The sequence below is a fragment of the Lupinus angustifolius genome, chromosome LG20, assembly GCF_001865875.1.
Source record: "Lupinus angustifolius cultivar Tanjil chromosome LG20, LupAngTanjil_v1.0, whole genome shotgun sequence".
NCBI lineage: Eukaryota > Viridiplantae > Streptophyta > Magnoliopsida > Fabales > Fabaceae > Lupinus > Lupinus angustifolius.
The window spans coordinates 6514929-6536749 of NC_032028.1; the positions used below are offsets into that span (position 1 = coordinate 6514929).

Here is a 21821-nt window from a genome sequence, read left to right on the forward strand (position 1 = left end):
TAATTGTGTACTTTTGATGTGATTACAGTCAAAAATCTATGGTGGTCAATTAATTTTTTTATTTTTTGTGACATTTTGTGCTAGTAAAACATTTCTAATTGGTTATTTAATTAAGTACTTTCGTGATAAAAATATTTTTAAATTTAAAGAATAAAGTTATCAAATAATATAAGGTATTATTATGATTTTTTAAATGTAAAAGGAGTTAATCATTTTAGTAATTGACCAAGTATTGATCCAATATTCTGATCCAATTATTGACTTTCCATAGTTTAAAAACATTGTTATTCACTTCCTAAAGATATTAGTTTTCAAGTAAAGGATATTCCTATTGGAAAAAATAAAATAAAAAATCCGTTAAAATATAGATAATTAGAAAACTGATGGTAAGAATGTGTTGGTGTTGATGGGCATGAGAGGAAAGAAATCTAAGGCAAGGGTTCTAATCATGTTTGATAAAGCTTGATTTATATATAATTATTATATTATGTATGACTCATTTATATTTGTTTTTAAAAATCAATCATTTAGTATTTAGTAAATATGAATAGTAAATAATACAATAATAAAATATAAATGTAAGTCAATGTATACATTATTCTGAATTATTAATTTATCCAATCTCGGTAATACTTTGGAAGATACGACAAAATAAGGGAACATCTATTTAATGTTTTGTTCCAAAAATCACAGTCCCGTAACTCTGTAATTAATGAAATATTTATTTCCGATTAAATATAAATTTTCATTTAAACTTTTTAAAATTCGTTCATTTTGTATTTTTATTGTAAGCATAATTTGGTACAGTTTTTCCTTTTATTTTACTAAAGATATTGGGACAGAGGATATATATATAAAAGATACAAATATATTTCTAAATTATTTTTAAGGAAATTATTGTTTATGTTTTTGTTAAAAAAACATTTTAACGTGAGGGCATAAAGTTTTAATTTAAAGCCAAGAAAAAATTTAATTTGAAATTATTTATTACTGAAGTATATAAGTTAAAAACAAATCCATTTTAAGATAGTAATAAATAAATAATTATTTATGCAGAAAATGTATGCTTATTTATAAGGTTAGAAAATAAAAAAGTATTTATTTTTAAATTATTTATAAGAATTATGAGTGAGTGTATTGAATTCATTCATATGATGGGTGATGCTTGGATAATGATCTGCTAGGGCTTGACATCTCCAAAGATCTGGGAATCTTCTCCAAGCTTCTTGGAAATCTTCTTGCTTCATCATGTGCAACAACCCCATACCCTGGACCTTCCTTGATGGTCTTTGCACTTCCCCACAGCTTAAAACACAACCTAAACCGATCAAGAAGTCATTTTCTTAAATAGTGACAAATAATTGTGATATTTCATTATCCCAACTTCCCCAACCTTGTGTCAAAGGTGACTCCATTGCTGTCAAAATACCGGAGGATGAATATCAGGCAGGCCTAAAGAGGTCCAAAAATCATCTTCATGGAAGAATCATCTTCTCCAAAGGAGATACTCCAACGAAGTTCCTTGATCTCAAAGATAAGCTCACAGGTCTGTGGAGCATGATAAGTAAATGGGCCATAATTTCTCTTGGTAAGGGGTATTATGATTTTTCATTTTCAAATGTTGAGGATATGAGAACCATTAGTGCCACTAGTACCTGGAACTTTCGTCCTGGATTTTTGAGGTTATTCTTATGGACTCCTGACTTCAATCCTAGCATTCAGAAACTCTCTCCTTCACAATGTTGGGTGAAAATCCTTGGTTTGCCTCAAGAATACTGGAGCCCCGTATCATCTTCTCAATAGTAGGGGGCATTGGCACGCCAATTGCTTTGGATGAGGCTACTAACAGCAGAGCTTTTGGCCATTTTGCAAAAACTTTGGTGGATATAAATCTCAAAGCATCCCTGCCTGATCAAATTCTAGTAGAGAGAGAATGATTTGCTTTTTTTGTCTACCATGAGTATGAGAATCTCCCTCACTATTGCATAGCATGTCAAACTATTGGTCATTTAACCTACAACTACAGGAAAAATGCTAAAAAATATTTGGTAGAGGAACTCCCAAAGCCTCCTAGGAAGCTTGCAGCATCTGTACAAAGTAAGATTCCTATAAAGGAAAGTGAGTTGGTGATCAACTTGGAGATTGACAACAGGGAGGTTGAAAATTTGGACAAATTAGAGAAGATTGTCTTGTCTCCCTCTAAGGGCTCTCAAGCTTCCTATGAGGAGGAGACTCCATCTAGGGTGGATAACATAGTAGATGGAAACATTCCAACTCATGAACAAAGGGATTCTGAGGAATTCATTGTCCAAGCAAGTGAGGAAATGGTCAACCAGATTGCTGCCAAGGAAACCAGAATTGTTGGAAGACTCTAGGCAGATGAGGAAGATGTGATTGAAGAGACTGAAGAGAGTCAATTCTCTCTTGTGCTTTCGAAATCTAAAAAAACGGCTAGTTCTCTGCTATGCTTTCGAAATCTAAAAAAAAAAGGCTAAAGAAAAAAGAAATGTCTGAAAAAGTGCATTTTACCCGTAGGGGTGGATATATTAATGCCTCTCAATGAAGGTTTTGTATTGGAATTGTAGAGGGATTAGGAATAATAAAACTAGGCTTGTCTTAAAAAAGCTTTGTTTGTCCAATAAACTAGACATGCTGTTCATTGTTGAACCTAAGGTCACTATGGATGTAATAAATACTCAGTTTTGGTATGATTTAAAGCTCAGACACTTTGTAATGAATGACAGGGGACCCACCCTTCCTAGTATTTGGGGATTTTGCTCTTTGGATTTGAGTCCTACAATGATCACTATCTCGGATCAGCAATGTTCCTTATCTATATTGTGGAACAACAAGACTTTTTTCGTAAGTGCCATATATTCTCACACACACTATCTCCAAAGAAGGTTTCTTTGGGAGGAAATTCAATCTCTAATGCTTGCTCACCCTGGTCCTTGGTGCTGCATTGGAGACTTCAATGCACTTCTGGGTTCAAATGAATGTAGGAGTGCTAGACTGCCTAATAAAGTCCCTTGTGAAGATTTCCAAAAGTTCACTGACACCTCAAGATTGACTCACTTGTCAACCAGGGGGCTGCTTTCACTTGGACTAATAAGAGAAGGGGGAGGCTCTCACTGAAAAAAGACTGGATAGATGCTTATGCAATGATACTTGGATTTCCAGTTGGTAGAATGTTGCTTGTTGCATTCTTCCTAAAGTTGCTTCTGATAACCATCCCATTCTGTTTTGTTCTGAAGTTTCTGATAGCCTTAGATCATCTCAATTCAGATTTCACAAAATGTGGCTTAGGCTCTCTGATTGCAAAATATTGGTGGAGGTGGAGTCTTGGAGTGTTCCAGTTCTTAGTTGTCCTATGTTTATTCTATCTCAAAAGCTTAAAAATCTGACGATTAAACTAAAGATTGGAATGCTAATATATTTGGTAATGTGCATCTCAGAGTCAAGAATGCTTTGGCCAATGTTGAGATAATTCAAAGTTGTATCAATGCCTCTGGTCCAGATCCACACTTATTAGAGCAGGATCTGCATGCTCAAAACCAATTATTGGAATCTTTAACAATTGAGGAGGATTTTTGGAAGGAAAAATCTAGGCTGAAATGGCATATCCATGGTGATAGAAACACAAGCTTCTTTCACAAGGTCACTAAGATAAGGCATGCCACTAAATCAATGTCCATCCTGAAAAAGGGTGAGGAGGTTCTGACTACTCAGCAGGAAATAAGCAGCCATGCTCTTACATTCTACAAGGATTTATTTGCCTTAAACAATAACTGTGTTCCTAATTCCCTTATTCAAAATGTTATTCCTAGCTTGGTGGGCAATGAGGAAGATGCAATGCTAATTAGTATTCCTACTAGTGAGGAGATAAACTCAGCTGTTTTCTCTATGAATGGGGAGGGAGCCCCTGGCCCTGATGGTTTTGGGGGTTGCTTCTATTAACACTTTTGGGAGATTGTTGGTAAGGATGTGTGCACCTCTGCACTCAATTCTTCTTGCATGGTTGGGTTATGCCTAATATGAACTCTAACTCTATAATTCTGATCCTTGAGCCCTCTAATGCTAAAAGGATTGAGGATTATACACTCATTGCTCTAGTTAACTTCCAATTCAAAATCATCACTAAGATTCTAGCTGATAGATTAGCTTCTATTGCTGCTAGGATTGTTTCTCCCAATCAAAGAGGCTTCATCCAGGACAGAAATATTAAGGACCGCATATGCATTGCCTCTGAAGCAATTAACCTGCTTGAGCACAAAACTTTTGGTGGTAACTTGGCAATCAAGTTAGACATAACTAAAGCTTTTGACACTATGGATTAGGGGTTCCTTCTTGATACTTTAAAGGCTTTTAGTTTCAGTGAAACCTTTATCAAATGGATAAGCACTATTCTGCATTTTGAAAAGCTTTCTATTAATGTCAATGGCCAAAATATGGGTTTTTTCAGCTGTTGTCGTGGTGTTAGGCAGGGTGATCCTCTATCTCCCATCCCTGTCTGTTTGGCTGAAGATGCTCTGAGCAGAGAGATCACCAAGCTTGTGAATGAGAACAAAATGAGATCCATTTCGGGTCCAAAAAATTTGCAACTTCCTAGTCATATCCTGTATGCTGATGACATTCTAATTTTCTGCAGGGGTGTTAAAAAGGAGCTTGATTGCCTAAAAAGCTCCTGCAAGTTTACGCTAATGCTTCAGGCCAAAACATAAGTCCTGCTAAGTGAAAATTCTATATAGCGAAGGCAACTCCTAGAAAGATTATTACTCTTTCCTTATCTCTTGGCTTCCTCCCTGGCTCTCTTCCTTTTCACTATTTGGGAGTCCCTCTCTTCAAGGGTAAGCCTAAAAAGGTGCATCTCCAAATAAATTGCTGACAAAATCATCCATAAATTGGCAAGGTGGAAAGGTCTAACTTTGTCAATTATGGGAAGGGTTGAACTGGTCAAGTCTGTGATTCAGAGTATGTTGGTTTATAGGTTCCACATATATCATTGGCCTTCAATGATGATCAAGCATCTGGATTCTTGCATAAGGAACTTCATTTGGTCAGGGGATATAAAGACAAAAAAATTGGTGCCTGTTGCTTGGGATCAAGTCTGCTGCCCTGCTAAGATGGGTGGTTTGGGCATCAAGTCTCTCCAGAAAATGAACCAGACTGCTTTGATCAAACTAGCTGGGAGATGAGAACATAAATCATTGCTTGGGCTATCCTCTTTAGAAGCAGGTATGGGGATGCTGAGACCCCTCCTAACAGATTCTTCAAATCCTTTGTTTGGTAGGGTATAAAGATGAATTGGCCATCAACATTTGACAATTCAAGATGGTTAATTGGCAATCGTCAACATACAAACTTCTGGACTGATAATTGGTTGGGAGAACCTCTAGTCCAATCTCTCAACATCCCTCAGGCTTGGCACTCTATCCTTAAGGCAACTGTTGCTGATTTTATTCATGAAGCCAAATGGACAGTTCCTAACTGGTTGGCTCAAGGCTTCACTCACATAGCTCTTCAATTATCTAGCACAATAACTTCACTCAAGGATGATACGCTCATATGGCAGAATTCTAATGATGGAGTCCTACCTCTTAAAGATGCTTATAGATGCATTACTCATGCCAATAGTCCTATTAACGAGTGCAAGACAATATGGTTTGTTTCAACCCCTCCCTCCAAATCTTTCACAACATGGAGACTAATCAAAGGCAAAATGCCAACGAATGACAACTTGCAAAAAAGAGGCTGCTCATTGGTTTCTCAATGTAATCTTTGTAAGAAGAGCATGGAAAGTTCTCCACATCGTTTCCTGCTTTGCCCTTTTGTAGCCTCTCTATGGCAGTGGATAGGAAGTCTATTTTCCATAACCATTGACACTAACTCTTTCTCAACCATCATGCTTGCTTGTAATAACAGTTTCAGCCCCCAACTGAGACATCTTGTGGTTGCTGCTATAGTTCACGCTATCAACACCATCTGTTATTGCAGAAACCAGGATAGATTCCAAGACAACATGATTTCTATGAAAAGAGCTATTATCAGAATTAAGGCATCAATTACCTTATCTGGTAATTCTTCTTCAGCCACGACTAACACTTCATTGCAGGAGTTTGTAATTCTTAAATCTCTAAACATCAAAATCAATTATAAACATACTCTCAAAATAACTTAGGTCAGGTGGTTTCCTCCTACTGGTTCTACGGTCAAAATCAACTCGAATGGAGCTGCTAAAGGTAGTCCTGGTCATTCTGGAGGTGGGGCAATTTTCAGGAACTCTAGGGGTGATATCCTAGCCTGTTTTGCAGATTACTTCGGTGTGCATGATGCCTTATTTGCTGAGCTCAATACAGCTATGTTGGCCATTGATTTTGCTAAAAGAAATGGATGGAACAACATTTGGCTTGAGTGTGACTCATCATTGGTGCTTGATATCTTCAAAGGGAATGACATGGTCCCTTAGAGGCTTCTAAACAAAGGACTGAGATGTAGCAATACAATCTTTTCTATGAACTTTTGTATTTCACACATTTATAGGGAGGGAAACTCATGTGCTAATAAACTTGCTAATTTTGGTATTTTGTCTAAAGCGTTCTCTTTATGGCATGGAGTTCCAAGCTTTATGGCATATGATTTCTTTAGAAACTTGGCTGGAATGCCTAACTATAGATTTCAATCCATGTAATCTCCTATCCCTTTTATAAATATAGTTCTTTGGGTGCTCTGCCACCTTTGTTAAAAAAATAATTATTTATAAGTAATTTATGCTTATTTTTTGTCAAAAATAAATTCATTTCAATGTAACAACATAAAAATTTATTTCTATGATAATGAAATAAAATAACTTTTTTAAAAGCGATACATATTTATTTTGTATATAAAAAATAATTTTAAATTCCTAAAATAAAAATTATATAATATTTGAGCCAATCAAATACTTCAACATAGTTAAATGACTTCGGGTAATGCACTATTTAAATTATTCATGTTCTATATTTTTAGACTTAGACCTGTCCTAGATCAATACTAGTACCCAAACGGTCTGCTACTCGTGGGCTACTAGGTTCCTAGTGGACCGCCAAATTATTTAAAAAATAAAACTAACTTATATATTTGTCCGCATATTTTCTATAATAATGTGTGTTATTTTAGACAATAAAAAAATAAGAAAAATGATAACAATAATTATAAATCGTAAATTAAAGTACAAGTACACAATTTTAAATTATTACTTAAATCTAAATCATTTTACTAAAAACATAATTTAAAATAACATAATAAAACATATCAAACATCTAATATAATCCATTAATATTACATCACAATTATGTATTAACAAACCATAACATCATTATTTAATAACATAATATCAAAATTATAACAAAAAATATTTTAATTATGTAATTATATATATATAGAATTAGGAATTGAGTCTGAGTACTCGTAGGTCCAAGTACCTTATTACATGGAGTCAACCAACAATAAATTTTGGAATACATGTTCTGAATTATGTGAAGATCCACAAACATTGACCAAAATTGAATCGTTGCAAATATTACAGTGAATACTGATAAATCTTGGTACCTATTACTATTGCTTACTGAAAAAAAATTTTAGTGATATGAAAATATTTTATTGGATGTGACTATAAGTTTTATTCTTCATTTTAAAGAAACATTGTTAAAGCTTTTACTTTTCTAATTAAATTTTATTCCTTAAGGATATATACATTCATTTTGTAACACATAAAAAAAGTATTTAAAGATGAAAGCATAAATATTTAACCATTAAATAATATTTCAATTTAAGCATATAAAATAAAAATATTTTTTATTATTTATTTAGTTGATAACTATTTATTGTGTTGGTCAAAAACATTTATTTAAGGTGATAAAGCTAAAACTTAATCATTAAATGATTTTATATTTATTTTAAAGGAATAAAGAAACAAATTATAGAATTATTTATTAAGGTGGTAAGTTTTTTTAGTGAAAATATTATTTACACGTGATCAAACAAACATTCAAATAAAAATATTTTGAGTTGATTTGGTAATTAGAGTTATTCTTTAAAGTTAAAATAAAATAATCCTTTACGGAAGAAACGGATATATGGATAGAAAGTAAAAAGAATATTTAACTTTATATTACTTTTTATGAAAACTATATTTTTAAATTTAAAAAGTACCTTAAATAAGATGAAATGTTCATTGCAATTTAATAAAATTAAAATATTTAAACAATAAATGTATATTTATTTTTAAGGTAAGAAAAATAAAAGTTGTAATATTTAAATAATCTTAAATTAAAAATAAATATTTTTAAACAAAAATATATATATACTTTTAAACCACTTTACCTTTTCCTTAACTTGTTTTTGGTTTTCCATTTACCATTTTCCCACTGTTATAGCACACAATATTTTAGAAAAAACTCTCTTTCTCCTCGTGACTCATGCGTTATGTCGCTTTCCTTCACTATATAAATGTAAGTTATAGGATATTCCTAATTACCGAATTTAACTTATTTTCTCTCTCACTCCTTTGTTCAGTCTCTCTCCATGGACTCTTACTCATCCTCGATCCTTCCTTCTTCTCCCCCTCATCGCCCTATCGATGCCTACCCCAATCTCAACATAATCAACTCCTTCCTAAACCATCCTACTTCTCCTGCTACTCTTGCTCCTCCCCTACCATGCAATGACGACCACACTTCTTATTCCAAGGTAACCTAATTTTATCTATTTTAAATTATCTTTTCATTTATGAGTGTTTTTATGACTGTTATAGCACACAATATTTTAGAAAAAACTCTCTTTCTCCTCGTGACTCATGCGTTATGTCGCTTTCCTTCACTATATAAATGTAAGTTACAGGATATTCCTAATTACCGAATTTAACCTATTTTCTCTCTCACTCCTTTGATCAATCTCTCTCTCCATAGACTCTTACTCATCCTCGATCCTTCCTTCTTGTCCCCCTCATCGCCATATCGATGCCTACCCCAATCTCAACATAATCAACTCCTTCCCAAACCACCCTACTTCTCCTACTACTCTTGCTCCTCCCCCACCATGCAATGACGACTACCCTTCTTATTCCAAGGTAACCTAATTTTATCTATTTTAAATTATCTTTTCATTTAGGAGTGTTTTTATGACCTAATTTTAATTTGATTTCATGTATTTGGGTGTGATTCAGATGATTTGTAGTGCAATTAGGGCTTTAAAAGATGAAAATGGTTCTAGCAAGACGTCTATTGGGAAGTACATCGCACAAGAGTACAAAGATCTCCTTCCTCCCAATCACGACACCTTGTTGACTCAAAACCTAAAATGCTTGAGGGAGAAGAATATTCTCATTATGGTTAAAAGATCCTACAACTTCCCAGCTGCTAGATCTGACAAACCGATGTCACTTTCACTATCTTCCTCCTCCTTTGTCTCGAGGGGACATGATTGTCTGCCAAAGCCCAATCCTGATTCGATGTCGACTCCTCAATTGGAGCAGAATGTTGAGCCCAAATCAACTAAGCTTGGTTTGAATGACGAGGGTGAATTTAGTAGTAGTGTTGCTGGTGCTACTACTGAAGTGATGAAATGAGTCAGAGTTATTCGTTGAAGGTTTTTGGTGAGGGGAAAGGGGTGAGTTCAACGTTGAGACTCGAAAATGGGAAAAGGGTTCGTCGTCCTCCAGGGAAGTATCAATCTTTTTTGAGTGTGGACATAATTTCTGACGACCACGAGCAGAAGCCAAGGCGCCCATTGAAAGCCCATCTGAAGCCCATTGTCGTTCCCTCTACTGCTCGTAGTAATGATGGTGGTGTCCCTCCCCCTGCCGATGCTCATGAGCTTTCTCAATTGCCATCGAATTCTGTACCCATTGTTCTCCCAAGCCCCGAGGGAGGGCTAAGAAGAATGTTGGTGCATCACCATCTATTGTTGGTTGTTCTGTTGCCTATGGTGGCGGTAAGAAGCCTACTGTGGCGAGGAAGCCAATGAAGAAATCCATTGGAAAGCCCATGGGCCGCCCAAAGGTGATACTTTCTTACTTGTTTTAATGCTTTTTATTTTGCTTCTCTTACCCAATACGCAACATTGGTGCATTTAATTGTTATTAGATTGACGTGCTCATTTGTATAAAAGTCATGGTTTTAATGTTTTTGGGGGGACACATTAAGATCCGTACTAGATTTTATTGCCTCAATTAAATATACTAGTTTTCAATTATTACCCTCTTTAATTTTAGTAATACATGCATTGAAAACATTTTGGCCCGGATGAAAAAATGATGTTTGGTTTTTGTAATAAGTTCCTTCGGTTTAGATGGTTTTTGTAATAATACAGAGAGAAGAAAAAACTCATCTCTTTATTTGTATTAACTATTTGCAGATGGAAAAAATTTGTAATATTTTTTACTTCTTGTAGTTTTGTTTTTACATTTGAGTAAAACATTACTAGATGTAATAATTTGAGTAAAACATCGAACACTAATATTAGTTTTTCTTGGGTGGACTTTGGAGTGAAGGTGATAGTAAATGAAAATATCTTAGGATGATGTTTGATGAAAATTAGAATGAGGGATCGGTGAGGATTAGATGTTTAAGTGGTATATGAATAAATTATAGAGAAGTATGTTGAATTCTTTCTTGTTAAGAATCCAAGAAAAAACAAAATGCTCTCATCATCATCATCCATCTAATTGTGTTTATGTGTTACATGTCATATCTAGTTTTTGTTTCTATTTGTCACATTATCCTATAACAAAGTTGGACATTTTTTATTCATTTTTGTTTATGATCTATTTGGGAGTTGGATTTTGAGTTGAAAGAATAGAAAAAAAATTCTTTATAATCATTTCACAAATACATTTGATAACTCTCAAATCTTTCATTTATCTTTCTTACCCTTTCAAATTATACTCTCAAGCAAAACCTTATGAAGTCAACATCTAAAAATTAAATATGGTTGAATTCCTTTGATATGAATTAATAATATTTTAGTGTTAAAGCTACTTTTGTGAACTAGTAAAAGATTCAAGCATAGAGCCAAAAGAGTGGCCTAGAGCCGCTATAAAGTTTTGTCTGGATAGGAAAAATAAGCAGAAGTTTTCACATGATGCATAATTATAGATAAGTATTGGAGAAATAATGTTTGGATGTATGAACGTTAACAGAAAGGTTTAAAGCTCTAAAATTTGTAGTGCAACGAGGCATTTTTCATATAATAGATGCCACTAATAGGTGGGATTTGAAGGGCAGTACGAGTATGAATTCTAGGAAGATATACGTTCAGTTTAAGGATCATGAACAAAATATTAATAGCTTTGGAAGAGTTTTTTGAAAATAGTTTTGGAAGAAAGATTTTGGGAGGCAAAAGGAAGTATTGGGTACCAACCCTTTCCTCTTTCTTCCTCCACAAAATCTTATGAAGCCAATTCTTTATCTGTTGTTTTTGCATAGCATGAGCTACGATGGTTGTGTTGCATTTACCTTAATTATGGAAATTTTGGGAAGTTGTAGTTGTAATTGAGGTAGTAATGCGATTGAGGAAATTTCTGAAACCGTAATGATTGTGGAATATAATTTAAAACATGGTATATAAAAGCATGCACTAGGTGTATACATTGAGCAAGTATCTTAAATTATCTCCAAATTTAGTCATTTTCTCATATTATATAAAATATTGAAGTATCCCCCTCTGGTTTTTACTTATGCTTCTTGTTGACTGTTAATAAGCATGGTGATTTTAAATGAACCAAAAAATTGTTTATTCCAAAAAATTCAAAACAGTGTGTTATGCAGCCAAAAATATGTCCATTAGCCATGTTTGTATCTTAAATACAGTTTGAGCAAAACCTTCAAAACAAATCTATCTGAGTAGTTTTATAGGCCAAAAAAAGTCTAACTTTCCAAGATATGTTTCCATCAAGTTATTAACCCTTTTGCTTTTAGATATTCAAAAATGAAACTTTTGTTTTTCCTTATATCGAACTGAGTTAATAACTTTCCTTGTTATTTGTATTAATAGGGCACGATTTAATTTACACAAACCTCAACCCATCCAACTACTTCAGTTTTGTATATGTGGGTTTGCAGGATATGTTTCCCTTAAAATAAAACCCTTTATCCTTCACTAGGTATTTTTTTTGGGTTATTCAGGGGTATTTTTTTGAGCTTCACTAGGATGTGCAAATACCTAGTTAACTATTTTTTTTATCACCAATAAAATTTATTAATAAGAAAAAATAAGATTAGGAAAACAAATACTACTTCTATCCACAAAATCTCTAGAAATTAATAAATAAGGAGATAATTGAAATGGTGCAACACACACTCCATATATGAGTAGTAAGATTCCAAAATTGTAAGAAAATAAATTACAACACCTCACCTAGGTGGAACGGAAAATTCTAGAATATAATCTTATTCATCACGTGCCAAAGAGAGTTATCTATTTAGTTTCATACTCTAATTAAAATACCTAGGGTTTATGTTTTAATGTCCGACGTGGGCATACGTGAGTTGTATAAAGTGTTCTTCACACTTGACCATTTGTCCTCTTTACCTTTGACAGATAGAGGATGTTTGTGAAGACTTTCCATCATTGAGCATTGTGCATAAATGGGAGATGAACTAGATAAAACCACGTGGAATGTGAAATCATCACGTCTTTAAATCAATCATATTATTTCTTGATCAGTCATTTTCCCCACCTTTAATTATGAGCAGTTATTAGAGCAACCATTAAGTACCACCATTGTGGTTTACTCAGTGATACTCTATATTCATTTTTACATTAAACCACATGTATTTTCCACTGACTAGAAGCAATCCTACTCAAACCAAACTGCGGGAATTGTAACTTCAAACATCTACTTATCCGTTTTTTAGTGATGCTCTCTATATTCTCTTAGTTTCTTAGAAACTATGCAAGAAATAAAAGAAGAGAATTCAAGAGCAAAAATAAAAGAAAATATTGAACTTTCATTATTGGAATTGAATTATGCACAAAGGCAAAGTGCAAAGAATTTATACAAAGGAAAATTGGTAGTTGCTTGAAACTCAAGCTACTATTTAAAGTAAAACTAATCCTAACTACCATATCCGAAAACTATCTAAGAATGATTCATCTTCATATTTAACATCCCCTCTCAAGCTGGAGAGTGAATACCATTAACTCTAAGCTTGGGTGTAAGGTAGAAAACGTGAAAGTCGGATGTGGAGTTTGGAAGAATCACCAATGTGTTGAAAGAATGATTGTTCTTTTTTAAGAATAATGCTCAAGTAGAATACCACCTTAGTTTCTAGGCATGATGAAATATGAGCAATTTTGCTCAAGAATAACAAGAGAAAAATGAGATGAAATATGAGCAATTTTGCTAAAGAATAACAAGAGAAAAGTGAGATGAAATATGAGCAACTTTGCTAAAAAATAACAAGAGAATAATATGGGCAATATTTGCCATAAGAATATTGATAAGAATTAAGAGAAATATTGACAAAATTTGCTCAAAGATATCAAGAAGAATTTAGAGAAATAGAAAATATAAAGATTATAGAAGAGAGTGATAAAGAAAGAGTGTAACCAAGAAGAATAAGAAGGGTTCTTGGGCTACAATGCTACTACCCTTTTGAATCTATCACTACACCTTCTAGAGTAGCATCAATGGAATCTTGGGTTATCATTGAAAATACTTCACACTCCGGAACCAAATAGGAGAAGCTATTTGCATTAACATCATTTTTTGTTGCTTCTAGCTAATTCTTTCATTACTTTCTTGGAATATTTGATGAGCTAGTCAAGTGTGTTATTGGCCTTATCAAACCTTAATCTATCTTGAAGATCAAAGAATTTCCATACGATCTTGATGAACAATCTCACCCTTATGCCCCTCAAACCCTATGATGTATGGATATTGTTGTGCATTACTTCCTTTGGAGCATGTTTCTTGCTAAGGAGATAGTTGAAACTAAAAATGGAACCATTAACATCATTTTTGAACATTGCAGCTGAAGCAACACCAAGAAAATGAAAGAAGATGGAAAAAATATGAAGAATAGATACTTTGCTCTTATACCATCTTAGTTTCTTAGCAACCAGGCAAGAAAGAAAAGAAGGGAATTGAAGAGCAAAAAGAGAAGAAAATATTGAACTTTCATTATTGGAATTGGATTTTTTTGGGGTTGACTAAGAATCAGTTGCACTAAAAGCTTATTCTTGTGATGATATATTATTAGGGGTCACCTAAATATTGGCACGAACAAATTTACGAGTTTAATCACGATTGACTTGACTTGAAAATTGTTCAATTTTACATGGGAACGTTTAAAAGGAGGAGGAACACTTCTTCTTTTTTTGGCTGAAGGTGGCAAAGCACCCTGAAACGAATTTATTAGAACAGAAGAGAGATTACATGTTAGCAAACCTATAGGAAGGTAGGAAAATCATGTTCATATTGAGAGCCTCAATTATAAAGGGAGGGGGAACATTCCACCCATTAAAAGTTTGAGCAGATATTGCATGATTAGCTAAACTATCGGCGCATTGATTGCCCTCTCTAAAAATATGTGTGACTTTACAATTCATTGTTTCTCTTAAAAGCATGCAACGTTGCCATTTTCCTAGAAGCTTCCATCGCGGCTTGATCTTCCCATTGAAAATGTTCACCACAGTAATTGAGTCACATTCTAGCCATATATTAGTCCATCCTCTGTCATTGGCATACTCCAAAGCCATAATAGCCAAGTTTAATTCTGCATACAGAGCATCATGAATGCCGAAGTAGATAGAGAAGCACCATAGCATATCTCCATTATGGTCTCTGTATATTGTCCCCCCCCCTCCCGAGTGCCTAGGAGCACCTTTTGCAGCACCATCAGAATTTATTTTAGTCCAATAGTAAAATGGCGGAAACCAAATGACCTCAATAATGCTAGGATCTTTGCTATAATTGATGGAGATATTAAGGATCTTGAGAATTTGAAACTCCTTCAAAGACTTGAAAGCACAACGTGTTGATTGGTTTCCAGAAAGCGTAGTTGCCAACTTGATTTTTGAAATAGCTTGAGCTTCGGTGATTGTATTAGCTTTGAATCTGCTTTGGTTTCTGCATTGCCATATGACATGAATAGAGTGAATGATACTAGCTACTATTACCTCCTTTACTTGTGGACTCCATAGCAGGTCACAAGCCTTCAGAATGTCTCTAATGGAAGATAAATTCAAGCTAATTGGGAAGACACTCCTTAACCAGTTCCAAATTGGCGTGACAAAAGGGCAAGTCATGAATAGATAATGCGCAGATTCAGCTGTGGCCTTGCAGAGACTGTAGATGGAGGCCATAGAGCAACCTCTTTTTTGCAAATTATCATCAGTGGGTGTTTTTCCATAATGCAGCCTCCATGCGGTGAAGGATTTAGAAGGAGGTATTGTAAGAGACCAGATGTGCTTGCACTAGTTTGGAGTGTTGGCATTTTGAACAACACATTTGCAAAATAGGGTGCCATCATTGGTACCTTTCCAAATCATTTTGTCCTCTTCAATGGAGATTATTATGTTAGAAACTAAAGCATATATTTGAGGAAGTCTGGTTGAGAGAGTTATAGGTATACTCCAATTAGAACTTAACCTGAAATCAGCCACTGAAGCACAAAGCAGGGGGTGAAGCACATCAAGAATGTTTAGAGAATCCACTAGTGGAACTCCAAGCCAATTGTCACTCCAAAAATTCGTATTGAGACCATTCCCAACCAAACAAAGAGAATTCCAATGAGCAATGTGCCAATTAGTTTTGATGCTAGGCCAGATGGAGGATTTGAAGACAAGGAAGGAACACTTCAAAAGCATAAGACAAGGAAGAACAAGGATTGGATTAAAAAGAATTTGATTTCTTTATCTTCTTTAAATGAAAAAGAATTTGATTTGAATATAAAACCTTTACTCCTATCACAGTCATGGAGCATGAATCTCTTAGATAAAATAATTAATGTTAGGTAAAAGTACATAAAAACCCTAAATTATATATTTTTTGCAAATATGCAAATGAATTATTTTTTTTCCTGATTATTCCTTCAACTTTAATTTAGTGAAGTTGTACCTGTATAAATATATTATTAAATTACACATAAACAATAAGAAAATTGTTACCGTCAAACTCACAATAATAGAAATACAAAAATGTTTGAAAGCCAATAAAATAAGTATATTATAAAGTTAAAAGTGAAGTACAGTAACACTATTAAATATACAAAAATAAAATAAAATTAACAATCGGAATTAAAAAAGTGCATTGATTAAAATTTTCTTTGCTTTTAATTTAACACCATCTTTATACGAAACCAATTTTACTAGTAGATAAAGTTTAAGGAATAATTACGAGCGAAACAATAGTTCGTGGTGCTTATTTACAAAGAGAATGAAGTATCTAGTATTTCCTCATTCTAGGAGATAATTTATATCATACAACCAGTGAAAGTATGACATGTGCACTATTTTATTTAGTTTTAGAAATATTTTTATAGAAAATAATTAAATAGGACACATGTTATAATTTTAATGGCTGAAGGAGATACTTTATTATCGTTTATAAATAAAAGTTTAAGGTACTTTTATAGATTTTCTCTTAATTTTATATTCTTTCCATTTAGTTTTTGTCTCTCTCTAAGTTTTTTCTCTCTCTTCTTACTATACCCTCTCTTAGTTTTTTCTCTCTCTTCTTACTGTACCCTTAGGCCTCAACTCATCTAATTGTAAGATCTTGAAAAAAATGTATTCATTGATTATGTAAAAATTGTATATATGGTGTGTGCCTCATTTATCATTCAAATTCAATAATTATTAATTTTCAAAAATAATAATAATTCAAATGAATAGTAGAAGGTATGTTAATTATGTATAAATCTTTATGTTGACAATGCATAAATATTACATTATCGTAATATTTAACTTCACATGAAATACTACCATTTTTACCTATTTAACTTAGTAAGATTGTTTTACAATTAAGATGTTGGTCTAATGGTTTAAATGCTAATAGGTTATCGAACGGAGATCATTTGTCACATGATTTGGTGTCTCATTATGTACCAATCCTATCAAGAAGTGCCAACTAGTTATTAAGAAGAAAAAAAATCATAAAAATAGAAAATAATTTTTTTTACTTGTTGTAGTATGATATGATTGGTTTGGGACACTGAGACATAAATTTTTTGGGACATGTAATCCTTATCATAGGTTCTCAAGTATCAAATTAAACTTGATTAAATATTCAATTGATGAGAATCACCATTTTTGAATGAGATATAACACTCCAAAAGAAATTCATCATCATCTCCTTTGATTTTATGGAAGATTTGGATTACATAAATGTTTATGGTAAAGTTGATGCACATGGTTGAAATTTTTTGGAAAATATATTGATGATTATTTTCAAATGTTAAATTATTATTGAAAGTATATTACTAGTATTAAATTTAAATAATTAATCTTACTTTCTACTATTACAAATTTACAGTACTCCCTTCTGTCCTAATATCGGTACATGAATATGATGAATATAGTTGATTAATACATTTTAATATACACACATCTATGTAAGGATTTGAAATTATTAACATATATTTTTCTATATTATTAAGAGTATTATTTTACCTTTTTTGAGTAAAGAATTAATCTCTTGACTACATCTCTCAACAAGTGCCGCTCCCAGGAACCGAACCCCAAAATTATTATTAACGTATGATCTAATGTTTTGTTATTTAACTGTTTACTCTAAAATAAAAGTAATATACATGAATGATATATTCATCGTATAAAAATTGTAGACTCACAAGATATATATGTTAAACTCTAATTAATATAGTTAAGTTACATAAAAAAAATCATGTTTATTTACTCTATATATATCTTTCAATTAAATATCAATAATATACTCCATCAACTATCTCTCTTGTTATCAAGAAGGTGTTAATCTAGTGGTGGAAAGCCACACTAAATCCCCAAGATCAATGATTTGATTCATGTGAGCAATATTTATTGGGAGGAACAATCACGAACCCCAAAAGAGATTAGTTCATTAACTAAAAAGGTGAGAGAACATTCTTAATAGTACCAAACAATTATCTCTTCTTATAAGAGTAGTTATTAGTGTTAAAGATGTTAGGTATCACTGGCTAAAATACACCTAGAAGGGGGGTTGAATACGTGTAGCGGTCAAAGTATCCGCTTTTCGCAAACAACATATAATGCTGAAAAAACCCCAGTTTAATCGATTAACACAGAAAGAATAATCGAATAACTGCAGCTTTTTAATCGATTAAAACAGCTCAGATCACACAAACATATTCAATTTCTTGTACGACAAGCAACTGATATCGAAACAAATATACAGAGCTAACAGATATATCAGAGTTACAACATTACAGTATAGAAACAGTTAATGTTGTAGTATTTTTTTATAAATTCAAACATAATAAGATTAATTTTTTTGGAAAGAGTAATATTAAATAAGAAAAATATTAATGTTGTAGTATTTTTTATAAATTTAACTATAATAAGATTAAATTAAAAAAAAAATTTCTTCGAAAGAGTAATATTAAATAAGAAAAATATTAACTGTGTAATATTTTTTAAAATAAATATAGTGAACTAAATTTAACTATTTTATTTGTCCGTGTAAATCGGTTAAAATTGTTATAATAAGAACTAATGGAAATATCAAGTATTGTTATTCAATTTCAGATAAGAACTTATTAGGTTACAGATTGAACACTAACAACAATTCAAAGTTAAAATTATGACTCAATTATATTATGGAAGATAAATGTGTTTATTTGGTTTCATGTTTTTCCATTGAAAACTGACAAAAATTAGAAGTATTATGACTATTTCTTTAAACCATAAAGATAGAGAATTATAACTTAATAATAGTTACTAATAGTAATTTTGGGAACATTACCCCAACCACTTAGATGATCTGAAATGGATCTTTCCCTATACTTTAGTTTTGTTGTTTTTTCTTCTGATGTAGCAAAAAAAAAACTACTTAGATTTTGAGGTAAACCTAGACGCAACAATTATAAATGCCATGAAATAATATTTATTGGCTGAGTTACGAGTAGGTCGCTCTCTTCAAGACGTTTCATGATATTGTCCAAAATGTACAGACATACTATCAATGACGATGTCCTTAGGATAAAATAATCCATATCTCTGTTATCGAATTCTTACTGCACCATAAGAACCAATCACGAATACACCCACCACAATATGGCTACCAGTGTTAATTCTCGAAATTCCCAGAATATGACTAACAATACCAATTCTCGAAATTCTCACAATATGGCTACTCGTGCCAATTATTTTCCCACAATCTGACTACCAATGTCAATTCTCAAAACGTCCATAATATGACTACTTGTGCCAATTCTTTTCCCTCAATACTGATTACCATTGTGAGTTCTCGAAATTCCCATAATTTGGCTGATTGTGCCAATTCTTAGTACCACAATAAGAAATGAGAGGAAGTTTATCATAAATGTGTCGGCAAAAAATAAAGAAAGAGAAAGAAAAAGTTGAATGAAAGCGCATTCAACTTAGGGTCAGTTATAAAGAGAGGAGAAGATCTCTATTTATAACATGAGATTTTTTCCAAGTTCCTCATCTCACCAATGTGAGACTTGGGAGTTGTTTTTCAGAACTTATATGTGGGACATGTGAGTTTTTTAGATTTTACACCCAAAATTTCACACTAATGGCATTCAACAATCCAAGTTACAATAATCCCCACTTGAAATTAAAAAATGATTTCTGAGAATTTATGTGGTCTCAATATGATTGTGCATAAATAAAGGTGTCATTCGACTTGAACCCTTGCATAATGAGTAAGATCCAGATTTTACTACAATGACTCATAGTCTTGAACTCTATCTCCAACGTCAAACCACACATAACCTTTCCAAAGGTGTATTTTGTATAGCCCGTGCGGTTAAAGACCATGCATGTATATCCCAGTATAGTGAATGATCTAGAAATTTATGCCCCAAAATTTCATAGGAAGCGACCCCCCACTTCCACATTCACATCAGTGAATCTATCAGAAGTACTCCTGTAGCCTTGGTACTCCACTCCAATTGGAGTATAGATCTCATTAAGAGTTTAACTCATCCTTAAATATGCTGCAGGAATCATGCTTCTCATAATTTTATAGTATGTTCATTCTCATATCACTTCACAACTTCTTATTATTTATTGAACCTATTTCTTGGGATCTCCAGTCAGTTAGGTCGGGTTACCATCATGAGTGATCCTCGTTCTAAGGGCAATAGTCTCATACTCTTAGTAGTAATATGGACTTTCTCTTTAGCTAGTCCTTTCGTCAAATGATCTGCTAAGTTATTCTTAGTGCGTACATGATCCACTCTAACAGCTCTAGTAGAGAGTAACTCTCTAATGGTGTTATGTTTATGACGAATTTTTCGTTTCTTACCATTATTGAAAGTGCAAAGTGTCAAGAATAGCACTAGCATATCTTAGCCTATGTTTTGATGAAGACAAGGTTCTAACAAAGCTTGAAGATGGCTCAACAATCAACATGCCTTATGCTCATTTGGTCATATCTAGACTAGGATATAAATTGAGTCTATAAACTAAGTAGTCTGGGATGTGTGTCGTAGTAAGTGAGTATAGGTTAGGTGAACCTAAATGCTAGTCTCTTAAGCCATCTTAATTGAACTATCATATTCATGAGATACATCATCTAGTTAATCGTATGTTCATGCATATATCATACATGTCATATGTGCATATTAGGCATAATACAATTGGTAGAGCATGTATATATATTGTACATAACATATGAGAAGTTTGCCTTTTGAAACATATGCATAATTGCTCCAGTTAATCGATTAACGTGGTAGCTTAATCGATTAACATAACTATTTTCTATTGAATATGTGTTTTCTGTTTTAACTGACTTGTATGTCATTTTGTTAGTCCGTTAATCGATTAAATGGTAGTCTTAATCGATTAACGAGTCTGTTTTATGTTATAACTGAAATCTGTTTCTGCTGTTGTAACTGCTTAACTGTTTAACTATTTTTACAATGGCTTAAATCACTTGTGTACCATGCTATAAATACGAGGCTTCACTCAGAACTTATTAGCATTCATTCTATTTGTTTAGGGCTGTTTTAAAGAGCATTTGCATACGTATTTTTACTATTTTTCTGCAAGAAAGTAGCATGTATGGGAAGAGAGATTATGTTGTTTCTGCAATAACATGCTTTCTATTTCTGCATAGTTTCATGTTCATTTTAATATTGCTCACATGATCATGCATTAGATTTTGATAGAAAGAAACCATTTGTATACTGATAATTGATTAACTCATTCTTACATTGATGGCTTAACTTATTAGAATAAGGGTTAATCTTAGAGTCTTTATGTACCTTGCTTTTAACGTGTTTTGTATAGTCTGGATCTATCTCGTGGTGTAAGATCACCACAGAGATTGAAGTTCTTCACCAAGGCAGGGAGGTCTTGATTTGAGGATAATATTCTTAGCTGGGGCTAGTTCGTGAGAAAGGTTTTCTCAAGAGGCGAAAGTGTAGAGTCAAACCAGGTTTTAGATGAGAAGGGAGCATCCCTTGTGGTTGTAAATTGAATTGGTAATTGTATTCTTAATTCAATATTGTGAAGAAAGAAAATCACCCTGATCCAGAAGGGGAGGCCTGGATGTAGTTTGCAATGGACCACAAACGAACCAGGATAAAAATCCTTTTTGCACTGTTCTTTCTTTCATTATTCTTTAACTGTTTTCT

The 21821-nt window shown here is 33.0% G+C and overlaps 1 protein-coding gene across 1 annotated transcript; it reads right to left on the reverse strand.

Annotated features, from left to right (window-relative positions):
- On the reverse strand, positions 14413 to 15345 carry LOC109335437. The gene has a single exon (XM_019571569.1). The coding sequence runs from the start codon at positions 15343 to 15345 to the stop codon at positions 14413 to 14415; it is 933 nt and encodes a 310-aa protein (XP_019427114.1).